The sequence below is a fragment of the Cuculus canorus genome, chromosome 6 (assembly GCF_017976375.1).
Source record: "Cuculus canorus isolate bCucCan1 chromosome 6, bCucCan1.pri, whole genome shotgun sequence".
NCBI classification, from domain to species: domain Eukaryota; kingdom Metazoa; phylum Chordata; class Aves; order Cuculiformes; family Cuculidae; genus Cuculus; species Cuculus canorus.
The window spans coordinates 39,150,815-39,172,889 of NC_071406.1; the positions used below are offsets into that span (position 1 = coordinate 39,150,815).

Here is a 22,075-nt window from a genome sequence, read left to right on the forward strand (position 1 = left end):
TGTGCCTTCTTTTTCAGCCTTTAATCCTCTCCTTTTATCTTTATTCCCTCCTTGCTCTTCTGGATATCTGTTGTGGCCAAACTAAATGATACCATTGCTCTCTGTGCATCTTTGGAGAATTTAGATGTCATCATTCCCTCCTCCTCTTTTCTGCCTATAAATGCAAAGAAAGTTTCACTTCTTTAGGTAATTATAGAAAACATTCTTTTCTCTCTAAGCAGTAGAGAATGAGTAAAATCTATCTGCTCATTGGTCGAGAAGATGAATTCAACTGGTGAACCTGTAGGAATCTTCCTAAAGTGTGCCCTAAACTGAAAATAGATGTGTTTGCTGATGAAAATCTAGTTGACGTAAATACGTTTTTAGCATGGATTTAGTAGAGGGAATTATTTTTCCCAGTAGACTAGAAACTGCGGTTCTGGTTTAGGAATTTTATGAAATAATTTGAGTGCAGGAGAAAGGTACTATTAACAAAGAGATTTTTATAATAGCGTGCCTTCCAAGACCTCACTTTTCTTCCCATTTGGCTGCTTAGCATCGTTTCTCTCTATTCTCATTCTGATATAATAAGCGTTTGTTTCTGCAAACTGTCTGCTCTGATGCACAGCAGAAATAGGCACACACACAGGTTATGATTCCTCTCCCCATTGTTGCATTTTAATTCTGAACTCCAGATTTAATCTGTTTAATCTACTCCTGGGACTTTACTAAACTCCGAGATACTTTTTGCCGTTCAACAAATAGTAAAGCATTGTAATAATTTAAATCAAATAACCAAATCCACGTGAAATATGGACCTGTTATCTTTCCAACAGACTTATTTTCTTCCCTGGATCCATTTTAAGCTGCGCTGCAGTTGCCAAATCAAAAATAAACTGAGTTTTCAGTACAGGGCTGTGATAAGTGTATGGTTTCCATTACATCTCAGTGTGCTATATAATAAAAAATGAAAACATGTAACACGTTTTGAGTACAGAATTGAAATGGATTTTCTGACCTAGTCCCGGTGAATAGGTGCTAAAGCGCTGGCAAAGACTGCAGCTCCTGGACTGTAATTATCATTTGAGTTATTTCTCAGGGATAGGAGACTGTAAACTTTCAGGCACAATGGAAAAAATAAAGTCAGAGAGTCCTTTTGTCCTTTTTCCCTTTGGCCACAGGCAGCCGGCTGAGAAGCCAATGCTTTTGATGCTGATTTGGGTGGGGGAAGAAGTGATTCACATTGGTACAGCTCGTTCTGGTGTTACCCTTTAGCATCTCTGTGAGAAAATAATCTAACGGAGTTGACATATTTGAGCCTTTTAGTCAGCTGGGGCTTCGAGGGAGTGTGAAGACAGTTCTGGTTTCACAGAATTCAGACATGTTTTATTGTTTTCTAGAGCAGCAGCAGAAACTCATCTACATTCTTATGAGCACTCAGAGCATCGCTGCTTGTTCAGTCCATCCAGACGCCGAGTCCGCTGTAGCTGTTGCCCTGAGTTAAATGAACCTCACTGCCGCGTACTTCACATACAGTGGAACTGTTACAGAATATAATCTGCCTTTCTTTTCTGTTCTAGCTTGGCGTTACATCCCCACCAAAAAAAGACATCGTAGTCACTGGCGGTGGTGACCGCCTCTGGAAAATGTGGGCTTTACGTGATGGGAACATCATCCTGACAGGTGAAGGTCACACTGATTGCCTTTCGGGCTGCTGCTTCCATCCGAGGTTAGTGCAAACAGTCCCCTGAACTAGCACTAATCCCTCCTGGGGAGTACTTGTTTGCTCTCGCTTTGTTCCCTGGCCTGCTTTGATGACTTTCCATTCTCAGTCTAACCCTGCGCTCTCTGCTGAATTTCCAAACATGTAGATAAATGTTCCTCTGGCTTTCGGTGTGTTGACTTAAGATTGATTGCTTTTAGTATTTTGTACATCTTCAACTTTGTCCGTGTGCCAGCGCACGTAACAAGGAGTAATAAGCTTTTTAGGTCTCGCTGTATTCATTTTCTCCATGTTCGCGCACTATAACAAACACAGTTCCGTTATTAATACAGAAAAGTTGATTTCTTATACTTTGTCATATGTCATTATTTGTCGTATGACTAAGTGTTCGAGTTTACCTAGAAAAAAAGGAAACAAGCTTTCCTCCTTTCCCTTTATACAGATTTCAAACTGAATTAATAAATGAAAGCGAAAATAAAAAATAAGAAATAAATATTTGAGTTACAAGAGTCATGGAAACAGGCCAAACATGAAGTAGATTTCTTGGTCATTCTGTTGAAAAATAGAATGTCATTTTACTCCCTCTCAAACAAAAAAAGATTTCCATTTGTTAAGACTGAGCCTCTACATGTTAAAATGATTTTGCATCAGATTTGTGAGGCTGCAGCTGTAATAGAGTCCTTTACTGTTAATGTAATAAAGATCTGCCAGGCTATTCACCTGAGGTTCACTTATGTATAAAAAGGGCATTATTAAACCTCCAACCTTGTATTTTCATTTTATTTATTTTATGAAGCAACATTAGCCCGTCATGAGAAGGAAAATATTTAATTTCATGGTTCCTACTCATTTCTGACATTGCAAAGAATTATCAAACGCACGCGCAGTCCTCTAAACACAAGAAAATCCTCTCCCTCTTTTTCAAAACTCAAGACCATGGAGTCTTGCTTTCTGGGATGAATTAAACATGCACTTACTCTTCTCTTGCATCTCTTTCTCCTCAGGAAAATAGGCTTTTTCTTAAGATGTTTTCTTTTTCTTGTGTATATCCTTAGAAATAATTTTATATATTTAAACTAAAAGAATAATATTTGACTTAAATGTTTACCTACAATAGAGGAGAGAAATGGAAGGCTCAGCTTTGTATTTTAAAATGGTAGGAACCTTTTTCTGTCGCTGAACGAGAGGCTGCCCGGACTTTGTGAGCATGCTGGACATTCTAAGTCTGACTTGCAGATAAACAGAACGCTGCCTTACCTCTTAGCTGTTATGAATATAAACCTCATCACAGGAAAGAAAGGGAAATACAATTAGAAGAGCATGTTATCATTTATAAAGCTGCTGGGCATGCTAATCAGATTTCGATAATGCAATGTTACCATGACACCCGCTGACTCAGAGACTCCAAACTATTTTCTCATTAGTCTTTGACCAGAATACAGTCCTTTCAATAGGCTTGCCTATTTCTCATTCAATTATAGAAATTAAAATGAGTTGAGGGTACATCATTATTCTCTTGCAGTATAAATTGACTCCTGCTGAATGCTCTGGAGTGATTCAAAAGCAGTGCTGTTCAAATATTGTCTTCCGTTACTGGATAAAATGTATATAAAGCGACAGAATACATTTAATCATAATTTTTTTTTGTAATAAGTAGAGGACTTATATATATCAGGTGTTCCAGAAGCCAAAATAATTAAATAAAAATGGAAACTTCTCATGGAATTTTTCTGGAATCAAACAGAGGCAGTTTTATTCCATTTTATAGGTTTAAAATGTAGAACTTCCACACATCTTCATTCTTGCCTTGTTGTCCTGTGTTTGAGCGTTTCTCCTCTGTATGTCTTCTCTCCATCTGTAAAATCCAGTTTATAACAGCCTGTGGTCTGAGAAATATCCTATGTGTAGCGGCACACACGTGCAGTCCCACCTGCACATCCACTTTCAAACCACGTACAAACATGGATATGAATAATCCACAAACTGACACTTAGTGCACTAATAATTTGTGGAGAAACAAATCTAGGACTATGGTTTGAATTTAACTGCTGCTTCTCCACACACGAATGACTCAAAATCCCAGAAATCTATTTTTACCCGTTTGCAGTGTACTATGGCTTCAACAAGGGTCCTTCTCAGGGTCGCGATTGTGCTAATGCAGTAATGAGATGTGAAGTTGCAAGTCTTGTAGGTAGTTGTGGAGGTCTGTAATCTTCAAGCGGAAGGTGCTACTGGGTTTATATCTCCTCAGCTTCTCTAAGAGCAATGAGCAAGTGAGGGTTGATAGTGGGAACTTGCATACAATAAAAGGGTAAAGGCATGTTTGGGGCTCTGGAACTTGGTAATGGATTCAAACTTAAGAGTGAGTAGGATCGTCACGTTAATCTTTAAGTCTTAAGACTCAATGACATTACGATACTTAGGGACGAAAGCCTCTGGGTTTCTGAAGAGCTCGGGGATGGAGAAGCCTCATTTCGCCCCTCAAAGACCATATGCTCCATTCTGTGGTAATTTTTTTGCTTAAAAACACAGAGACGTGTCCTTCGCATGGGAGCAAAGGAGAGTGAGGTGAGAATGCGCGGTTTCCTGACTCTCTGCAGCCTGGTGTTGTATCATTTTTTGCACCATGCCCAGTGCTTTCTGGTCTGAACAAAGGGCTTGGTCTCCTGTGTGTTCTCTCCACGTGGCGGTGGCTCCCAGGACAGCAGATGAAGGGGAGCGACGTAGCTCTGCGCCTGTGAGGAGAGCAGAGCACCTCTGTTGTGATGCCATCTGCAGATCCGACAGTAAAATTTTGCCTTAAGCTTTTTAAATAGAAGTACAACTTCAGTTGGGTCCCATCCTCTACAGAGTGCAACAGCTGGAAGGAGGAAGGGGAACGGGGTTTCCTTTGTGAAGCTCAGGTGGCAACTGGTCAAACTGCAAAAACAAACTCTGTTTTTACTCTGTTCTGCCTGAATAGTACTTTGCAGATGAATTGGCTGGTGTGCGTTCCTCTCACTGTTGAAGAATCTAGGAATAGTTTCCAACATATGTTTTAGAAGCATGAAGGAGTGAGGGAATCAAAAGGACTCCTGCCACAGTCATCCCCACAGGCTTCATGTTAAAAACATGGACAATACAGGAAAGACAGGGCCTGTTGGAGCAGGTTCAGAGGAGGCCACAAAAATGATCAAAGGCCTGGAGCACCTCCTCTACGAAGAGAGGTGGGATTGTTCGTCTGGGACAAGACAAGGCTCTGAGGAGACCTTATTGCAGTCTTTCAATACATAAAGGAGGCTGATAAGAAAGATGAGGGGAAAGTTTTTAGCTGGGCTGCTAACAGTAGGACAAGGGGGAATGGGTTTAAACTCAAAGAGGAGAGATTTAGACTAGATATCAGGAAGAAATTTTTTTTTGCTGTGAATGGTGAGGCACTGTCTCAGATGGCCCAGAGAGGTGGTGGAGGCCCCATCCCTGAAAACACTCAAGATCAGGTTAGAGGGGGCTCTGAGCAACCTGGTTGCGTTGAAGATGTTCCTCCTCACTGCAGGAGGGTTCAACTGGATGATCTTCATGGTCCCTTCCAATCCAAACCATTCTATGATTTCAGGGCATGTACTAGATTTATTTATCTTTATTACTGACCTTCCTGGGTCCATAAACAATCGAGCCGTGCAGCCTAACAGAGGGGTTTGTTAATGTCTGATAAAATCCTGATGAACTGTGAAGTATTGCGTTCTTGCTCTACATGTACTCAGTTATAACAGATAATGTCCGTAATATTCATAAATATTAATAAACTCTTCTAAGATGTCTGCAGCCCTTTTCATGCAAATGTTGTTTGAGTTTGGAATACAGTGATTTGAAAGGAAGGACAGACTGTAGGTTCTTACAACTATTTAAAACTCACACTGAAAATTGACAGATTCCAGTACTGAAAGGAGCTCCAGGAAAGATGGAGGCCCTGTTTGCAAGGCCTGTTGTGACAGGACAAGGACTAATGGTTTTAAACTAAGGGAGGGGAGATTTAGACTGGATGTAAGGAAAAATTTTTTTACCATGAGGTTGGTGAAACACTAGCACAGGTTGTGCGGGGAGGAAGTGGAGGAATCACCATTGGAAACATTCAAGATCAGGTTCGATGGGGCTGTGAGCAATCTGATGATGTTAAAGATGTACCTGCTCTTGTGGGGCGCTTGGACTGGGTGGCCTGGAGAGGTCCCTTCCAACCCAAACCTTTCTATGATTCTATGAAGTCCCTGTATTTTATTTTTCACATTATTTTTATTTTTTTATCATGTCGTCATTTGGACTAGTGAAGAAACTATCCAGAGAGGAATTTCAATGTGAAAAAAAAAGGTCAGGCAGTAAAGCCCAGCAGAACAATAACCCAGAAATGGAGGGAGGACGTGGAAAAACCTCTGAGGAATGATGGGAGAAAGGATGGAAGGCCTTCACAGGAAGGAGAGCAAACGGGATTTCAAGACAGCTATGATCAGTTGCTCAGAGGTAACAGGCAGAATCTGACACTGCTCGTTGCTCACTGCATCTCAGAGGACTCGTACTTAGAGAAGGAGGGAAATGTTGAGGAGCAAAAATCAGACTTGACAGGTTGGCAGGTACATGTACAATTTCAGAATTTCACGGTGGACTCACTTTTGTCGTTTGAGAGCCCACACTGCTTTGATTATCAAGGTGAATCACATGCAGGGAGAACGCTTCTTTTTTCATCTCCTGCCTCTACAGCTCTTGGGCTCCCTATGGACTGAACTGATGGAGGAGCAGTCCGTGACCGTAGATGGTGAAGTGCCGATCTCCCCCCAAAGTCTTCTGTATTCTCATGTGGTGAGAAAAATTTGCAGGATGCAAAAAGAGTCAAACAGACAATCTGACACTAAAAATAAATGACTGCTTTCTGTTTGGTTGCATATTGCAAATAGTATCTTTTAAATAACTAGAACTGTGCATGGCTCATGAAGCCTCAGCAAATGAAAAGCGTTTGATGACATATTGAGTCGCTACTTTCTTCAGTCACAATAACAGGATAATTTGAAAAATTCTACTGGCAACAAATATATTCTTCCTTTAATAATTCTTAATGCCAGGCTTAGATTTATTTCTCTTTCTATGAGAAGAAACGGGAATTATCTATTATGCCATTTTGTTTAATGTACTGACTTTCAACTCTTGATGCTGTTGTTATTTGGTTGAAACTAGGGGGACTTCCAGATCAGTTACTGCTGAAGTTAATTCCAGGACGTACAAAACGTTGCCACGAGCTAAGGTTTGCTACTTTTAGTTAAATACAGGAGCATTTGTCTCTATGTAAGCTGTAAATTAATGTTAAGTTATGTGGTTTTACTGTGCTACTGGAGGCTCTTCCTAATTGAAGGCCTTCTTGAGGCTCTTTGAAAAAATCCAACTGGAAGAAATGTTTGGAATCAGGGATTTTAAAGTGTTGGGATTTGGTACCATTTATCCCTTGGAGCGACACACGTTAACTTACTCGGGACCAAAGGCAGTTGTCTGAGAGGTTGAGGAAGAAACAGGCTGAGGATTTGGATCCATCAGAGACCCTTTTAAATTTCACCGTGGAAGAGTTTCATTGGGGATGTGCTCAGGTACTCTCCTTGTTTTTTGTGCTCTGGATTGTTTTTCCAGTGGCGTTAAAGAATTGTGTGTATTTTCATGGGATTACTGCCCAACCCCAAGCTTGCCAACACAGGCCCTGGGCTTCCCAGATGTTTCACTGAGCAAGTGCTCCGCTGCTCTGCAGTTTGGTTCTGGTTTGTTGTCTTCTTCCAGGTGAGCTGGCAGTGCTGCCCTGGTGGCCTGCAGATGTGCAGCAAATGCCGCACATCCCAGAAGAGTGTTTTGCCTGTTCATGGGGCTACTGGATTCATTATGGACAACAGAGTTTTCTATATTCAGAAACCCTGGAAAAAGACTGAGGTGGTTTCATGATCTCGTAAAAGTATGAATCTTCTCTAAGGTTTGGAGTACCGTTAGTTTCATCTTTCACCTTGGGAGTAAAGGGGTGAAATAATGTGAAATCAGCCCTTGTAGATAACAATAGTGATGGCTCATGGCCTGTAGAAGCACATGAAGAGACCACGCTGCCAGGGAGGTTTCACAGGGGTCATTGGTTGGAGAAGTGCTGCATTCAAACAGAGTAAGACTGGTCAGGCAAGCTGCTGTGTAAATCTAAGAGATCCAGGAAGGAGCAGGAGTTAAAATGTACTTATTCACTCTTTCTGTCTGGCTGCTGAGTCAACCTGACTTACTGTCCACTCAATGAAATGATCTCAGATATTGCTGTTAATATTATAAGAATCATGGAATGGTTTGGATGGGAAGAGACCTCAAAGCCCATCCACTTCCACCCCTTGCCACGGGCAAGGACATCTCCCACTGGATCAGGCTGCTGATAGCTTTATCCAACCTGGCCTTGAACCCCTCCAGGGATGGGGCAGCCACCACTGCTCTGGGCACCCTGGGCCAGGGCCTCCCCACCCTCACAGCAGAACATTTCTGCCTAAGATCTAAATCTCTCCTCTTTTAGCTGAAGAGGTCGCTTAAGAGATCAGAGATCTCTGTCCATAAACAGTGATCTTCTGAAGACTTTTCCAGCTCAAGTTCCACATTATACGTGCAACAAGGCTGAGACTTAAAAGGCATCAACTCCACTCTAAACACTGACATTAGAAAGAGTTGTAAGACTCACATTAATCATGAAGGTCACTGTTGGCTCTCAGTGGAATAGAATTATTCTGATTTGTGTCTTGAAATAGAGGCTTTAAACCCTAATTCAGGGTTCAGCGCAGATACAGATGCTTTTTATTTATCCTTTTATTACTCTGGATAGCCCTTAAAGAAAGGCAAGGTACTTTGCTACATGTTACTTAGGGCTTTTGAACAGCATTTCTGTTGCAAAGGCACAATGAGTTAATTTCTCAGAGAATCTTGGATTCTCATATAGTTCAACAAAGCCTTCAATTACCACATTACATATTAAATTTTGAGTTGCGTGATTAGTTTTGCAGTTATCTAACTGGTGTTATGTAACACGATCATTTTAGCAGGCTAGACATTTGTTAGGCGGGTTCGTTAAGCTGAGCTAATGCAGGAAGTTGAAAGAAATAAAAGTTGCAGTCATTTATTCTGTAAAACAGAACTATTCTAGAAGTATTCCAGTCAGTTCCCCAGTGTGCAGTATCGACAACGTACTTGAAAACTTGGTGCGTTTTCAAGTATAGCAAAATTTTAATTTCAAAAGTAGCTTTGTTTATTTCAAAACCTTTGGTAAGCTTTAAACTTCTTATACACAGAGACAGTCTTCACACGGCATCATTCTCTCTCAGGTCTACAAAGCCTACTATTTTTACTTCACAAACGTGTTTGAGTGGGTGGGCATTAGATTTCCCTTGGGATTCTCAATCTCATTATTTTTATCAATAAAAAGCCCCTGCTGGAAAAAGGAATAAATCACATATAAATGAAATATGAGAGATTACACGAGAAGCTCAGCTTCTGCTTAGTCTAATCCAATATCTTTGGCCAAACGTCTCAATGTCAAGGCTTTATAAGTATTCCACAGGATCAGTCTGGCAAAGAGAAATCGATAACCAGGTAATGGAGTTGATTAAAATTTTTCCCCTTCCATCCACTCCCACAAGCCAAATGTTTCTACCCATACTAATCTCTTCTGGCACTTGTAGCCGTGGGTTACTCTCGGTGGGGTTTGGGGTTGTGTGAGTGTGTAGATATATTAAATATGGTTTATATAATTTCAGAGGGCTGAGTTAACTGTTGGTTTCGATCTATTTTATGAAAAAGCAGTGTTTGTATCTCGTTTTGGTTTTTCTTAGACCGGTTCTGCGATGTGCTTTTGGGAAACACAGGGCGATAATTGTAACTCTGCTGCACGTTTAGATCCTATTTTGTTATGTAGAAATTGCCTTTTTTTCTACTATGCCAGCCACGCTGCAGAGCATTTTCTGTGTCAGGTCAGGGTACCCAGCAGATGTCCAGGCTTCTGGAGGTTTTTCTTTGTTGCCGAATCATCAGATGTCTCCTTTACCCCATACCTTCTGATCTTCTGTCTTTGAGATGGCTCTCTTGGCAGACCACAGGCCATCCACAACAGCACTAATTAGAGACGTTACCTCTGCTTTAGAGCAGTAGGTTTCCATGCCGAAAGCAAGAAAAAACAGATTACTCTTGTATAGATTACTGTGTAGATCTTGAAGTTGAGTCACAGCTGCTTTAGTCGCAGAAATTTGTTGGGACTTTCCACCACTTTTTCTGTTTTTAAATATGTCAGTCAGTTACCAAAACTGTCCTTGAAAGCCATTCCAAACTGGGAATACTTTGCGGGACAAAATGCGGGACTTCTTTTATATCAGGGACCATAAGAATCTATAATTATATTGATTTTAGAAAGCAAATAGCCTGGAGTTCCATTGTGTCGTTGCTGAATAGGCTCCGCTTTCCATCCAGAGTGACCATGCTTTAATGAAAAACTCTCTTTGCCTTCTATTTCTTAGCTGGAGATATTGACCACTCAAAGTTCAAGTGTTTCACTAGTAATATCTTCAATACACTAATTCGGCAAACAGCAGGAGAGAGAAATGCTGATGATAGTTGAAGAGAGGAAAGGGAGGGCACAGGCTGATAGGAGGAGCAGTCCTCCTGTTGAGCAATCCAAATGCCTATCAGAAATAATTACGGGAAGAAAATACTAAAATATATAAATATATAGAAAAAATATATAAATATATATAATATGTAATATACAATACACAATGCATAATAATATATTTTATAATAAATATATATTATATTTTTATTAAAATACATAAAACAGAAAATATTTATTGTAATAAAATGCTGCCCTTCAATGAAACCGCTCTGTATTTACTTTCACAGGTGGCTTTATGTACATATTGAATTTCAAAACCAGTGATTGAAAACCTATTGAAGTTTTTGTGTAAAACTAATAAGTAGTAGGAAAGCTTTCCAATATTTAAGATAAAACACGGTATCTTATTTCGAAGACCAAAGATTTTCTATCACAAGCATCTTGTTGATCGTCTTGTTAAGTATTTTCTGCTGGTTAGCAGGCATGGCTCAGATTTTTAGAAGCTCTTGTACAGGAGGAGCCTTTAAGAGGTGTCTGGATCTGGTTGTGGTGTTTTAAGTGCTTTGCTGTAGCCTCCACGGCATTATTTTAACTGAAACAAAGTAAGGTCTCTTACATTTTAGAAATGTATGATAGGATGCTTACACAGATTGGGTTTTGTTTCTTTTCTGTTGGTAAGGATTTGCAGTTGTAAACATTGTGAGAGGTGTAGTTGTTTGTGTGTTTTCTCCTGTATATTACTTTTCTTTTGTGTGGATAACACAGTGAGAAACCTCACTTCTCTTTGTCTCGGCAAAGAGAGAAAGGAACGTGGCTTCTGAAGTCTAAATCCCATTTCACAAGGCATTCATAGGAGCGTGCATCCGCCTGCTTCCAAGCAAGCTACCAAATAACGTGGTTTTTCTGAGCTCCCCGGAGTTCAGACTATCTGGGTTGCAGTTTGCTTTCAGCAGAAGCAAAGACCGTGCTAGGAAAGACAAGGTGCGTGTAAGAGGGCAAAGAAGAGAGTTGGAGGCAATCTGCTTCAAAGGGGCATTACTTGGACTTGGGAAACACCTAGAGAGATGCTCAGTCCCCACCATCCCCTGAGCCAGGTATGACATCAGGAGCAGCAAGTCCCTCCAGCGTGCTCCGCTCAGAGCAGTTGATGCTCGGGCATTCGCTTTGCTGCTGGTGCCAAGCGAAGCACCGTAGCTGCTTTACTCCTCTGGAGGAGACAAGGGGCCAGGCGGGGAAAGATTCAGCCCACAGGTCACTGCCAGGAATGTCAGCAGCTTGGAAAATGGAAACTGTGATAACATCAAACTCTCATTTCTGTAACCTTCTAATGAAACCAGCTGTTCATTTGTACAGCTGTAGGTCTGAGGTTCTCGTCTCCCTTCTCGTCTCCCTTCTCGTCTCCCTTCTCGCCTCCCTTCTCGCCTCCCTTCTCGCCTCCCTTCTCGCCTCCCTTCTCGCCTCCCTTCTCGCCTCCCTTCTCGCCTCCCTTCTCGCCTCCCTTCTCGCCTCCCTTCTCGCCTCCCTTCTCACCTCCCTTCTCGCCTCCCTTCTCGCCTCCCTCTTCTTTCTTTCCTATTATAACCTAATGCTGTTTTTTTCTGATTAATTTCTTGCCCCTCCATCACAAATACAAAACATCTCTTAAATCTTCTTTCAAAATGAGCCCAGTCTTTGTACAGACAGTACGAAACACTTGACCTTGGATACATTTGAATAATGGGAATAAAAAGATAGCGAGTCTTTGTATGGTATTATTTAAATTATTATTTAGCTATCTTATCTTTATAATACATCACTTCAATTTTATGTTCGTAAGGTAAATAGTTTTCAAATGTACCGATTGCTTTGCTTACATAGAAGTAATTTCATTATTCTCAAATGTTCTACACTCTCTCATTACCTGAATTTTACACCTGAAAACAGCCACATTTAATACTGGGAGCGTTAGACCAGTCTAGTCGTGGTGGTTGGAAAGGCGTTGTGATTATCGATTTCACAAAACAGGTGTCAACTTTAATCGTTTATGACAAAAGTTAACTCAGTTATTCAAGTTCAGTTATATTTTGATGCGTTTGTTTTGACTCATAGAAATTAAGAGGAAACTTTCTGATCAGCTGTGTGGGTAATTAGATCTGGTGTTTACTTGAAACAAAGAAAATGCTGTCTATATGATAACCACTTTGATAGAGAAAGGGAGGAGGGATCTGCAGTTGAAATCTCTTTATAGAGCACCAATAAAATGCTATACTCCTAAACCTATTAGTTCAGCTTCAGTGAAGCCATGAATATGTTCTGTGAAAGTTTTGCAGAAAATTGCCTGCTCTTCAAGGAGTTCTTGGGTTTCTTTTCCTGCACATTACTCCGATTTCACTTTTTGCTGGTCCTAGTGCAACTGTTGCCTGGGAACAAGGAAACCTCCCATACGAAGTAAAGCTGAGAGAACTGGGTTTGTTCAACCTTGAGAGGAGAAGGCTTAGGGGAGACCTTACTATCATGTATCAGTACTTAAAGGGTACTCCAGAGAATGGAGACCCCATTTTTACACGGAGTCATGTGGGAAAGACAAGGGGTGATCAGTACAAGTTGCTCCTGGGGAGATTCCAATTGGATTCCAGAAGAAAATATTTACCCATGAGAGCAGTAAAACATAGGAATAATCTCCCCAGGGAAGTTGTGGCTTCCTCTACATTGGACGCTTTTAAAGCTCAGCTTAACAGGGTGCTGGGCCATCTCATTTAAACTATAGATCACCTAAAAAGGTTGGACCAGGTGATCCTTGAGGTCCCTTCCAACCTGGCGCGCTGTGATTCGATTATTCAGTTTTGCAGATCTTCCAGTCACTTATTTAGGTTGTGAGCAAATTTTTTGTTCACTGTGGTGGCTTCGTGTTTGGAGTAGTTCAGATTTGCTTCTAGCTTCATCAGCATCCCTGCTTGAGGACAGGGAGCTGGAATTACAGAGCGCTCGTGGCCTCCTCGCTTGGGTTGGTCTCGGTTTTGCTGCTCTGATCCTGTGTTTCTGCTGAACGTCTTTCTCTCTATTAAGAGTTGTTATACACGTCACAACATCTCTCTTTAATAGAATCTCTTCTGTTATGTTTTTTTTGTGTGCAATTATAATCTCGATGCCTTTAACATTGTTGGTTCATTATTGTTTTCTTCTGTGCAATAAAGGCAATTGTTTTTTCCCTAAAGTCTGCTGCGAGGGTTCTAGTGGAGTAGCTAAGGAGACATCCGTGTTTGTTATATTGTTAAAATGTGCATTTCCTGAAGTGTAGCTGTTAAAATAACAAACATTAGTGTCAGACTTGACTAGAGATTGGCAATTCAGCTGAGGCAGTGTCTAAGATATTTGAATTGGAAATAAACCCCAAATATTTAGAATGTTCTCACAAATTGAATTGCACTCTAATGTCTCTCTTCAAGGTAGGAGGCTTTGGTTTTATATAAATATCACTTTGATATTTTGGACGGTGAGGGGGCTTTTTTTGTAGTATGACTGACTTATTTGGTTACATTTCTGGCTTGAAGTATTTAGGCAGAGGTTCCAATCCCTGTGTTGACTGATGCTGCAGGTTGTTGCTATGCGTGTACCGGTGCCATGGCCAGCTGGTGTGGAAGGGATGCTGAGCCTTTCCTCCTCAGTCTGTATCGTCACTGGCTTCCAACAGCTGGCCTTGGACAACTCTGGAGCACAGTGAGCCCATTTGGAGAATTCGACTGCCAGGAAACTTCATTTTCTTTTTTTTTTTTGTTGCTGATATAATGCTAATGAGAGGAATATGTGGCTGAGGAACGCAACGTGAAAGCTCACCCAAGCCCCAGTGATCTCTCTGGGATGAAAATAGCATTCTGAATTAGGTGGAGGAAAAACTTGATTACCAGTTTGTCACATTTGAAGTCAGGACCTTCGCTTTCATACCAAACCGTCATTGTCCTTAATTTGTTTCATCTTGCCAAAAATGATCAAACCAGTGCACTTCAGTAGATGCTGGAATGATGAGTGCTTACTAGTTGGCGATGCATTGCCTTTAATTAGATACTTTAGCTCAAATATACAAGATTATACTTGCCAGGATTTCAATATGGTGCTTTTAGTCCCGGATAGTATTTAATTTCATTGTGTATCTGTAGCATTTCCAAATGTGTTTATTTTGTATTTAATACGTTTCTTTAGGAAACTGTGTGGAATTTATGCTCTAATCCTTGGGCGCTGCATTTTGGGATCGATCCACAGGGATTTTGAATTTCCTGGCATGAATCTGTTTTCAAGGACTAGACGTTAAGTTAGTGCTTTCAGTTGTGATTACTTTAACAATCATCATTAGCATGCAATAGGGTTTAATTGTTGAAAGAAGAGAATTTTTTCTTGAGAGCAGTCTCCGGGTATGATTTGTACTTTATTTGTTGTATTTATGGATTTTTCCTTAAGCTGTGTTGCTGCAGTTATTTGGATAACTTTGGGTACAAAACAGTCGCAGTGGCGCAAGTAGCTGGGAGAGCTGACTTGAGCATCGGAATTTGCTTGACTGCTGAAGGGACGTGAGTGCGGAACCGTGTTCTTAGCTTGTTTCTTTACATTTGATGAGTGCATATATAAAAGGGATGGGGCACAGAAAGAAAGAATGCCACAGTGCGCTTGTCCTCCCTTTCGACTAGCTTTGGAGTTATTAGGTCGAGGCTTTCAGGTTTTGGGGGTTTTCTGTCTTTTTTGAGCGATCGGGTGTTAGACCACATGGACTCATGAAATAGACTTCGGTTTTCAGACAAAGCCTTTCTGTGGAAGAGGGTTTTTATTTTGGTATGCTGCTTTTCCCTGTGCCAACCCTGGATTCTGTTCTTCTTCAGCATTTCCATTCCTCCTCCACTCTCAGACTTCAAATTGTTATCGATCCCTGTCTCCATTAACTAATTCTCTGCCTTTGGTTATATTTGTATCCCCTGGGCACGGCTCAGTAAGATCATCAGTTGCCCAAAACACACACACTTGGCTAGCGCCCTGCTCTGTGTGTTTTCTTGGGCTCCGCCATCGAGATCACGACACAGTGCGAGTTAAATATTCTTCCAGGTGCCTGGGAGATAATCGAATCCCAGAGCAGAACTTTCCACGTGCTGCGAAATCTCTATGCGCTCACTGAACTCTCTATGCATATAAATATGCAGCTTAAAAATGATGCTTTGTGCAAACATGCAAATGGGATTAATGGCTGTGGTTCATTACCGGCTATTGATTGAGATTAGACATCACTGGACAACTATTTGGGAATGATAATGGATTCGAAATGAGTGAACCACAACTTTGCATTTAAGAGGAATTGTGTCACAGGATTATCATTGTTAATACAGGTCATAAATCTGTCCTGTACATGCAATTCATGTATCTGAACTCCTTCCAAACCACATTTTCCCCTATTTCAACAGCCCTTCATTAAAATTTGAGGTTTTGGAGTCATTCCAGGGGAGGAAAAATGACTCTTGCTGGATGGGATGGGTGTTGAGATGAAGTGTCACACATTATTAGGATGCTATTTAGTGTATGTTATGGATATTGATTGGTACTAAGCACGGTTAAATACACTAATTTATGTTAAAAGTATAATAGTATATAGGGAGAGTTGAACTTCCATTGACATTGTTTGAGGGACAGCATTGGAATGGTGCAGAATAGATACTGTTTCTGGGAAGTCTGGTGGCTTTGCAACGTTTGTTCATTGTATTTATTTTCAGGCAAAATAATTATTCCTCATTAAGTTAATGGAGGAAAAATTACTTGGCACCCATCCTAAAGCAAGATCGCGCAACTGGACTCAAAACCAGTGTTTGCCTTCAGCATGAGCAGCTTTTGTAAGTGTTAGAGATCTCACCGGGTAGGTTTCTACAAGCTCCCTGCTTCCAGTGGGATAAAGAAATGCTCTCCTGCCTTTTGCTATGATATGTCGGATTTTGGTGTGAGATGCTGGACATGCACTGGCAGGAAGCTTTCAGAAGAGACTTTTTTTCTTATTCTAAAAAAAAAAGGGAGCTTTTTTAAGGTTAAAACGGTAGTTATTATTTAGTTTTTAAATCTTGTGTCGAGTCCTGCGTTCTCCTGCGCCTGCTGTCCTGCAGAGATGTACTCTGCCTATCTAATCTCCATGTATTTTAACGAGTTTATCTTTTGTCTTTTCATTTTAATTCCTTCCCTGATCTGCTTCCAAAGCCTGCTAAAAGGCAATTTTGAGGGCACTAATAGCTGCCTGTTACCAGGTGCCCAAATTATTTAAAAAAATCTCATTTACCCACTTTTAATCACATGACACTGAAAGACAGCAAAGTCATTTTTTATCCCCTAAAATCACCCTGCAGTGAACGATGCCGGTCCCCATATTTTCGTGGGGGTAATAAGCTCATCTTAGCTCGCTGGTGGATTTGCCTCCCTGCCTGAGGTCCGCGTGGATCGTAACCTGAATTGGGGCAATCTGCTGCCCTGTGGAGAGGACAAAAAAACCCCCATCCTAATGATCCTGAATGGAGAACTATAGGCTGTGTTCAGAGCGGGTCAGAACCTTGAAGTAAAGGTATAATTGTGCGCTGGGACAGAAATAAGCTGGGAAGAGTGGTGGGAAAGGTGCCAGGTGGAACAGGATTTCTCTGTGTGCGTGTGATAGATGTGCCAGCTTCTGTCATCAGTGCTCAGCTCAGAAAGGGAAAATGCTTTACGATACAGAGGACTCATTAGATTGAAACGTGTTTTTAAATGACTCAAATTCGTTGTCTGTAAATTCATATATACCATAGTTGGATTCTTTTGGTAACAGGAACATGTTATAGTTAAATTATTGCTAATGTAAAACCATCGCTTATCATAGAATGGTTTGGGTTGGAAGGGATCTTACAGGTCATCAAGTTTTAACGTCCTTGCCATGGGCAGGGGCACCTCCCACTGGATTAGGTTCCTTAAAGCCCCATCCAACCTGCCCTTGAACATCTTCAGGGATGGGGCAACCACGACTTCTCTGGGCAACCTGGGCCAGGGCCTCCCCACCCTCAGCGTGAAGAATTTCTTCCTAATGTCCAGTCTAAATCTTCTCCCTTTCCAATTTAAAGCCATTCCCTCTCACCCTGTCACTCCAGGTCCTTGTAAAAAATTCCCTCCTCCCGCCCCGATTTCTTAGAGCCCCTTCTATCACTGGAAGCTGCTCTAAGGTCTCCCTGAAGGTTTCTCTTCTCCAGGCTGAACAACCCCAACTCTCTCAACCTGTCCTCATACGGGAGGTGCCCCAGCCCAGATCATCTCCGTGGCCTCCTCTGGACCCATTCCAACAGTTCCATATCCTTCTTATGTTGGGAATTCCAGAACTGGACACAATACTCCAGGTAGGAATCTCACGAGAGTGGTGTAGAGGAAGAGAATCCCTTTCCTCGCCCTGTTGGCCGCGCTTCTTTTGATGCGGCCCAGGATGCAGTTGGCTTTCTGGGGTGCACGCACACATTGCCGCCTCGTTTTGAAGTGTGATGTAGCCTCAAGGAAGTTTTAATAAGCAAGGTGAACATTAAACCAAAAGATGACTACCTTTACGATGCCTGGTCTCAGTGTATGTCTTACTTAGAAGCAGTGACAAGTGGTGCTGTGCCAAAAGGCTGCTTCATTTCTCCCCCTTGACGTCGCACCCAGCTGCCAGCCGGGCAGAATGGCACAGGGAAGCAGTTATCCTGTCTGGGGTCAATACATAAGCGTGAAATATGATAAAGAAATCTAGCAATTAGGTGATGTAGAATGAAAAATTGCTTTGAGTTTGTACTTGGCATGCTCTGCTTTGACAGTTTTCTGATGGTTTCCAGCCCGTAGCCTTGTGTCACAGGCTTCTGCAGGATGGTTGTGGTTTTCCCTCCTGGACAAAACGCTGTGTTCTTATGTACCGGTCCACCATCTGCTGGTGACTGCCATGCTTCCTGGCTTTGAAACTTCTTTGCTGGTTAATAGAATGTCAATTTCTGACTGATTTTGCATTTTTGAAATGTAATTCTTTCCCCCCCCCCCCCCTTGGTTTTGATAATAAATGAGGGGGGAAAAAAAGGTATTTTCATGTTTCTGCTTCTGAGTATTGTGGCATTCACCTTCTGTACAAATGACATTTTATGTCTGTTAATAAAACAGGAGAAGAATTGGGCTTAAGATTGCTCTGAAGGGTGAAACATATTGCAATTATTACACAAGGTGTGTCTTAGGTGCGTTGTCCGTGAGGATAGTGAAAGCAACACCCAAATGAACCACGCATACCAAAAAATACTAAGGGTTTTAATAAGAAATGTCACTTTGAGTAATTGTGAATCAGATCCAGCAACACAAAAAAGGGAGGTTTTAAATCTGTTTCAAGGTTACAAAATCTATTAGAAACAAACGCTTTGCTACTGAGTGTTTTGTGTAAATACAGGCTGAGAACACCAGGATGGCTGCACACGCCAAGCCCTCTGGGCCATCATCCTGTCCCTGGCAGCGAGCACCAGGAGGTGCCAAGGAATGGGTAAGAACAGGAAAGACATTTGTGAGGCTTTGTCTTAGCACCTTCCTGGATTCTGCTTTTTATTTCAAAGGTTCTTGAGCTAGATGCAGTTTCCATTTAATCCTTGTTCTATTTGTCTTGTCCCATCTTCGTTTGTACGCACAAAGAGCTGTAGCCACATCATCTTTTATGAAAGAACTATGCCAATCTCTTGCCTGAAGTGGGGAAAAAAAATCACCTGTTTCCTTTATAATATATTTTAATGGGAACTTTAAAAATAATCTATTGACCCCAAACTTTTAAAATCCAACCGGATTTTTGCTTTCTGTCTTGGGCGAGGAGGAAACAAAGGGCTGTGACAAAACCACACCCCAACGAAGTCGGACGGTAAAGAAGAGTTAAAATGACTGCACAGCTGAACTGGTGGTTTGGTGTTCCCATCCCTTACATTGGATTTGGTATCAAATGGAAAAGAGAGTGTTTAAATACAGCTCTTGTAACCAAAGGTGAGACCCTATTGGTAGGTATATTCAGGGAATCATAGAATAGTTTAGGTTGCAAAGGAGCTTAAAGATCCTCATGGGCAGGGACAACTCAGAAAGATATTTTTTCTAAGTGCAAATGTTTATAAAGATCACTGGTTTTAATCTTGTTTCCAAGGAATCTTAAACTTACAAGGATATATCCCCATGTCTTCCCCCCATTACGCTGCTTCTACCTGTTTCTTACACCCCCTTCCACGCTCTCTTGTAACTTTTAACCTGCAGGCGAATTCTGGCAAAACTTGGAAGGCAGAGTTCTAAAGGATCCCTCAGTTTCTGATACTTTTGTGTAATCAACAGCTAAGATGATGGGATAAAGAAGCAAAAGATGCTTCCATAGGTATTCAGGCTTCATTAGGTCTGTTTTTCATCAAATAGCTCAGTTTTTTCTAGATGTTTCCTTGTTTTCTTTCTCCTCTTTGGCCCAGCATAAAGTCTCAGCAAAATTAAACTAATCTTTACCAGCATTTCAGTTCTTCCCTTGGGCTTTGCTGTTCTGAGGGTCCATCTGCGCTGATATTGCTAATACCAGCATAGCATTTAGAATTTTTGCTTTAGAATAATTGCATGGATAGAGGTCAATAAGAGAGACATCATTTTTACAATTAAGCAGTTGGAATATTGATCTTAAAGTGTTTTTCAATTACCAGGGTTAAAAACTATTAATCTCATAATGTTTTAGTTTGTATGATTGAAATTTTGTTGTTGAGTTATGTCAGGTGCTGTATGTAGCCGCAGGTCTTTCAGGACAGGAGACTTCAACACCGCAGCATGAAACTTTAACAGAAAGCCAATAATATCCTGGGCTACAACAAAAGAAGCGTGGCCAGCAGGTCAAGGGAAGGGATTCTGTTGCTCTACTCTGCTCTTGTGGGACCCCACCTGAAGTCCTGTGCCCAGTTCTGGAATCCCCAACATAAGAAGGATATGGAAATGTTGGAACAGGGACAGCAGAGGCCACGGAGATGATCCAAGGGCTGGGGCGCCTCCCGTACGAGGACAGGCTGAGAGCATTGGGGTTGTTCAGACTGGAGAAGAGAAGGCTCCAGGGAGAACTTGGAGAAGCTTTCAGTACCCAAAAGGATCTACAGGAAAGCTGGGGATGGACTTTTTACAAGGGCTTGTAGTGACTGGACAAGGAGGGATGGCTTTAAATTGGAAGAGAGAAGATTTAGATTAGACATTGGGAAGAAATTCTTCCCTATGAGGGTGGTGAGGCCGTGGCCCGGGTTGTCCAGGGAAGGTGTGGCTGCCCCATCCCTGGAGGTGTTCCAGGCCAGGTTGGATGGGGCTTTGAGCCCCCGATCCAGTGGGAGGTGTCCCTGCCCATGGCAAGGGGCAGAACTGGATGGGCTTTAAGGCCCCTTCCAACCCAAACCGTTGTATGATCCTATGAACACGAGCTGTGTTTGTTTTAGTGTGTTGGTTTGAGAACTGCCGTTTGACAGCACCGGTTGTAAGGCTTTGCTCACCGTCTTTCCATTTAGGCTGTAATTGTCTCAGGAGAGGAGCCATATCTTTGCCTGCAGAACTCTGGGCATGGCCAGAGCGCTACATAAATAACACGTACAAATGTCAATAGCACGGACAATTCTGCCTTCACTTAATGCCGTGTGGAACACAGTAACAAAATTGTCTGATCTACAGTACTATCACTGGCCACTGCTAAAAAAATACTCCTGCCATTTACTTTTCAGATAATATATGTTGAACAGAGCAGTCTACCTTGCTATTATTTACCAAATAAACTGTAGAGCAAGATGTTGTCTCTCTCCACCGGTACTCAGAATAAAGCTACCCAAGAACCCTTAGTAGTTGTGAAGCGGTATTGCTCCGGTCAGTGATACGAGAGGTTGAAAGAAGGATGTCATAGACAGATCTAACAATACAAATGGCTTTATCATTTTTTTTCTGGCTGATGCAAAATGACAATCCTTGTAAATTTTGAAGGAAGTGGTCAGTGGGACTGCTTGGCAACTGATGTTGTGAAGCAGAACAGCTTGCTAGCTCTACGTTCTGCAGCGTCCTCAGAGGTAACCTGAGTAACACCCCTGGAGTAGCTCGAGGTTCGGATCCAAATCCAGCATCCAGAAATATTCAGATGAGGTGCAATATATGAAACTTCTTTGCCTGTTGATGTCATGTTTGATATGTTTACGGGGCTACGCTATCAGTGTAGCTGTTGTTTTTGTTTGACTGGTATTCCACAAAGGTAATCAGCCACCTGGAATGTTGTAGAAAAATTCAGTGCCAAAGGCTCGAGTTGTTGCTGAATGTGATTCTGAATTATTGATACGTCTACAACTCAGAAAGTATTAATGGAGAGGCACCTATAGCGAAAACAGTGAAGCTGGAAGAAGGATAATGTTTGACGAAAGGGGATGTGTGTTTAGTCTATAAGGGAGGAAATATTTGTTATGGCTCGAGAAGTTAATGCTCCATCTGCTTTTGTGGAACACAGAATTAACATTTCCAAAGACTTTTTCCACTCTAATTGGTTCTGGAAGGGCAGGTTTAATGCATCAATGAAGAAGACCTGAAATCAGTTGAAAGGTAGGGACTGTGTGTGTTTATTTAGCATGAAGAAAAATGTATCCATAGAGACAATGCAGCAGTTACAGGTGTCCTTCCTGGACTCCCTATTGCCTAGAACTTTTGAAAGCTTTTTCTACCCAAATACTTTATTCTAAACTATACAGGCTCGTTTCATCCCTTATAGTGCTTTG

General features: G+C 41.6%; 1 protein-coding gene across 2 annotated transcripts in view; it reads left to right on the forward strand.

Annotated features, from left to right (window-relative positions):
- Positions 1 to 22,075, forward strand: part of LOC128852503 (sperm-associated antigen 16 protein-like) — a 254,316-nt gene that overhangs the window by 168,075 nt on the left and 64,166 nt on the right. For both annotated transcript variants that reach the window (XR_008450376.1, XM_054069936.1), the window contains exon 3: positions 1,560 to 1,708. Coding sequence is in view for 1 of the 2 variants with exons in the window: in XM_054069936.1 (XP_053925911.1) it covers positions 1,560 to 1,708 (149 nt within the window). In the remaining variant the exon portion in view is untranslated. The remainder of the gene's footprint in view (positions 1 to 1,559; positions 1,709 to 22,075) is intronic.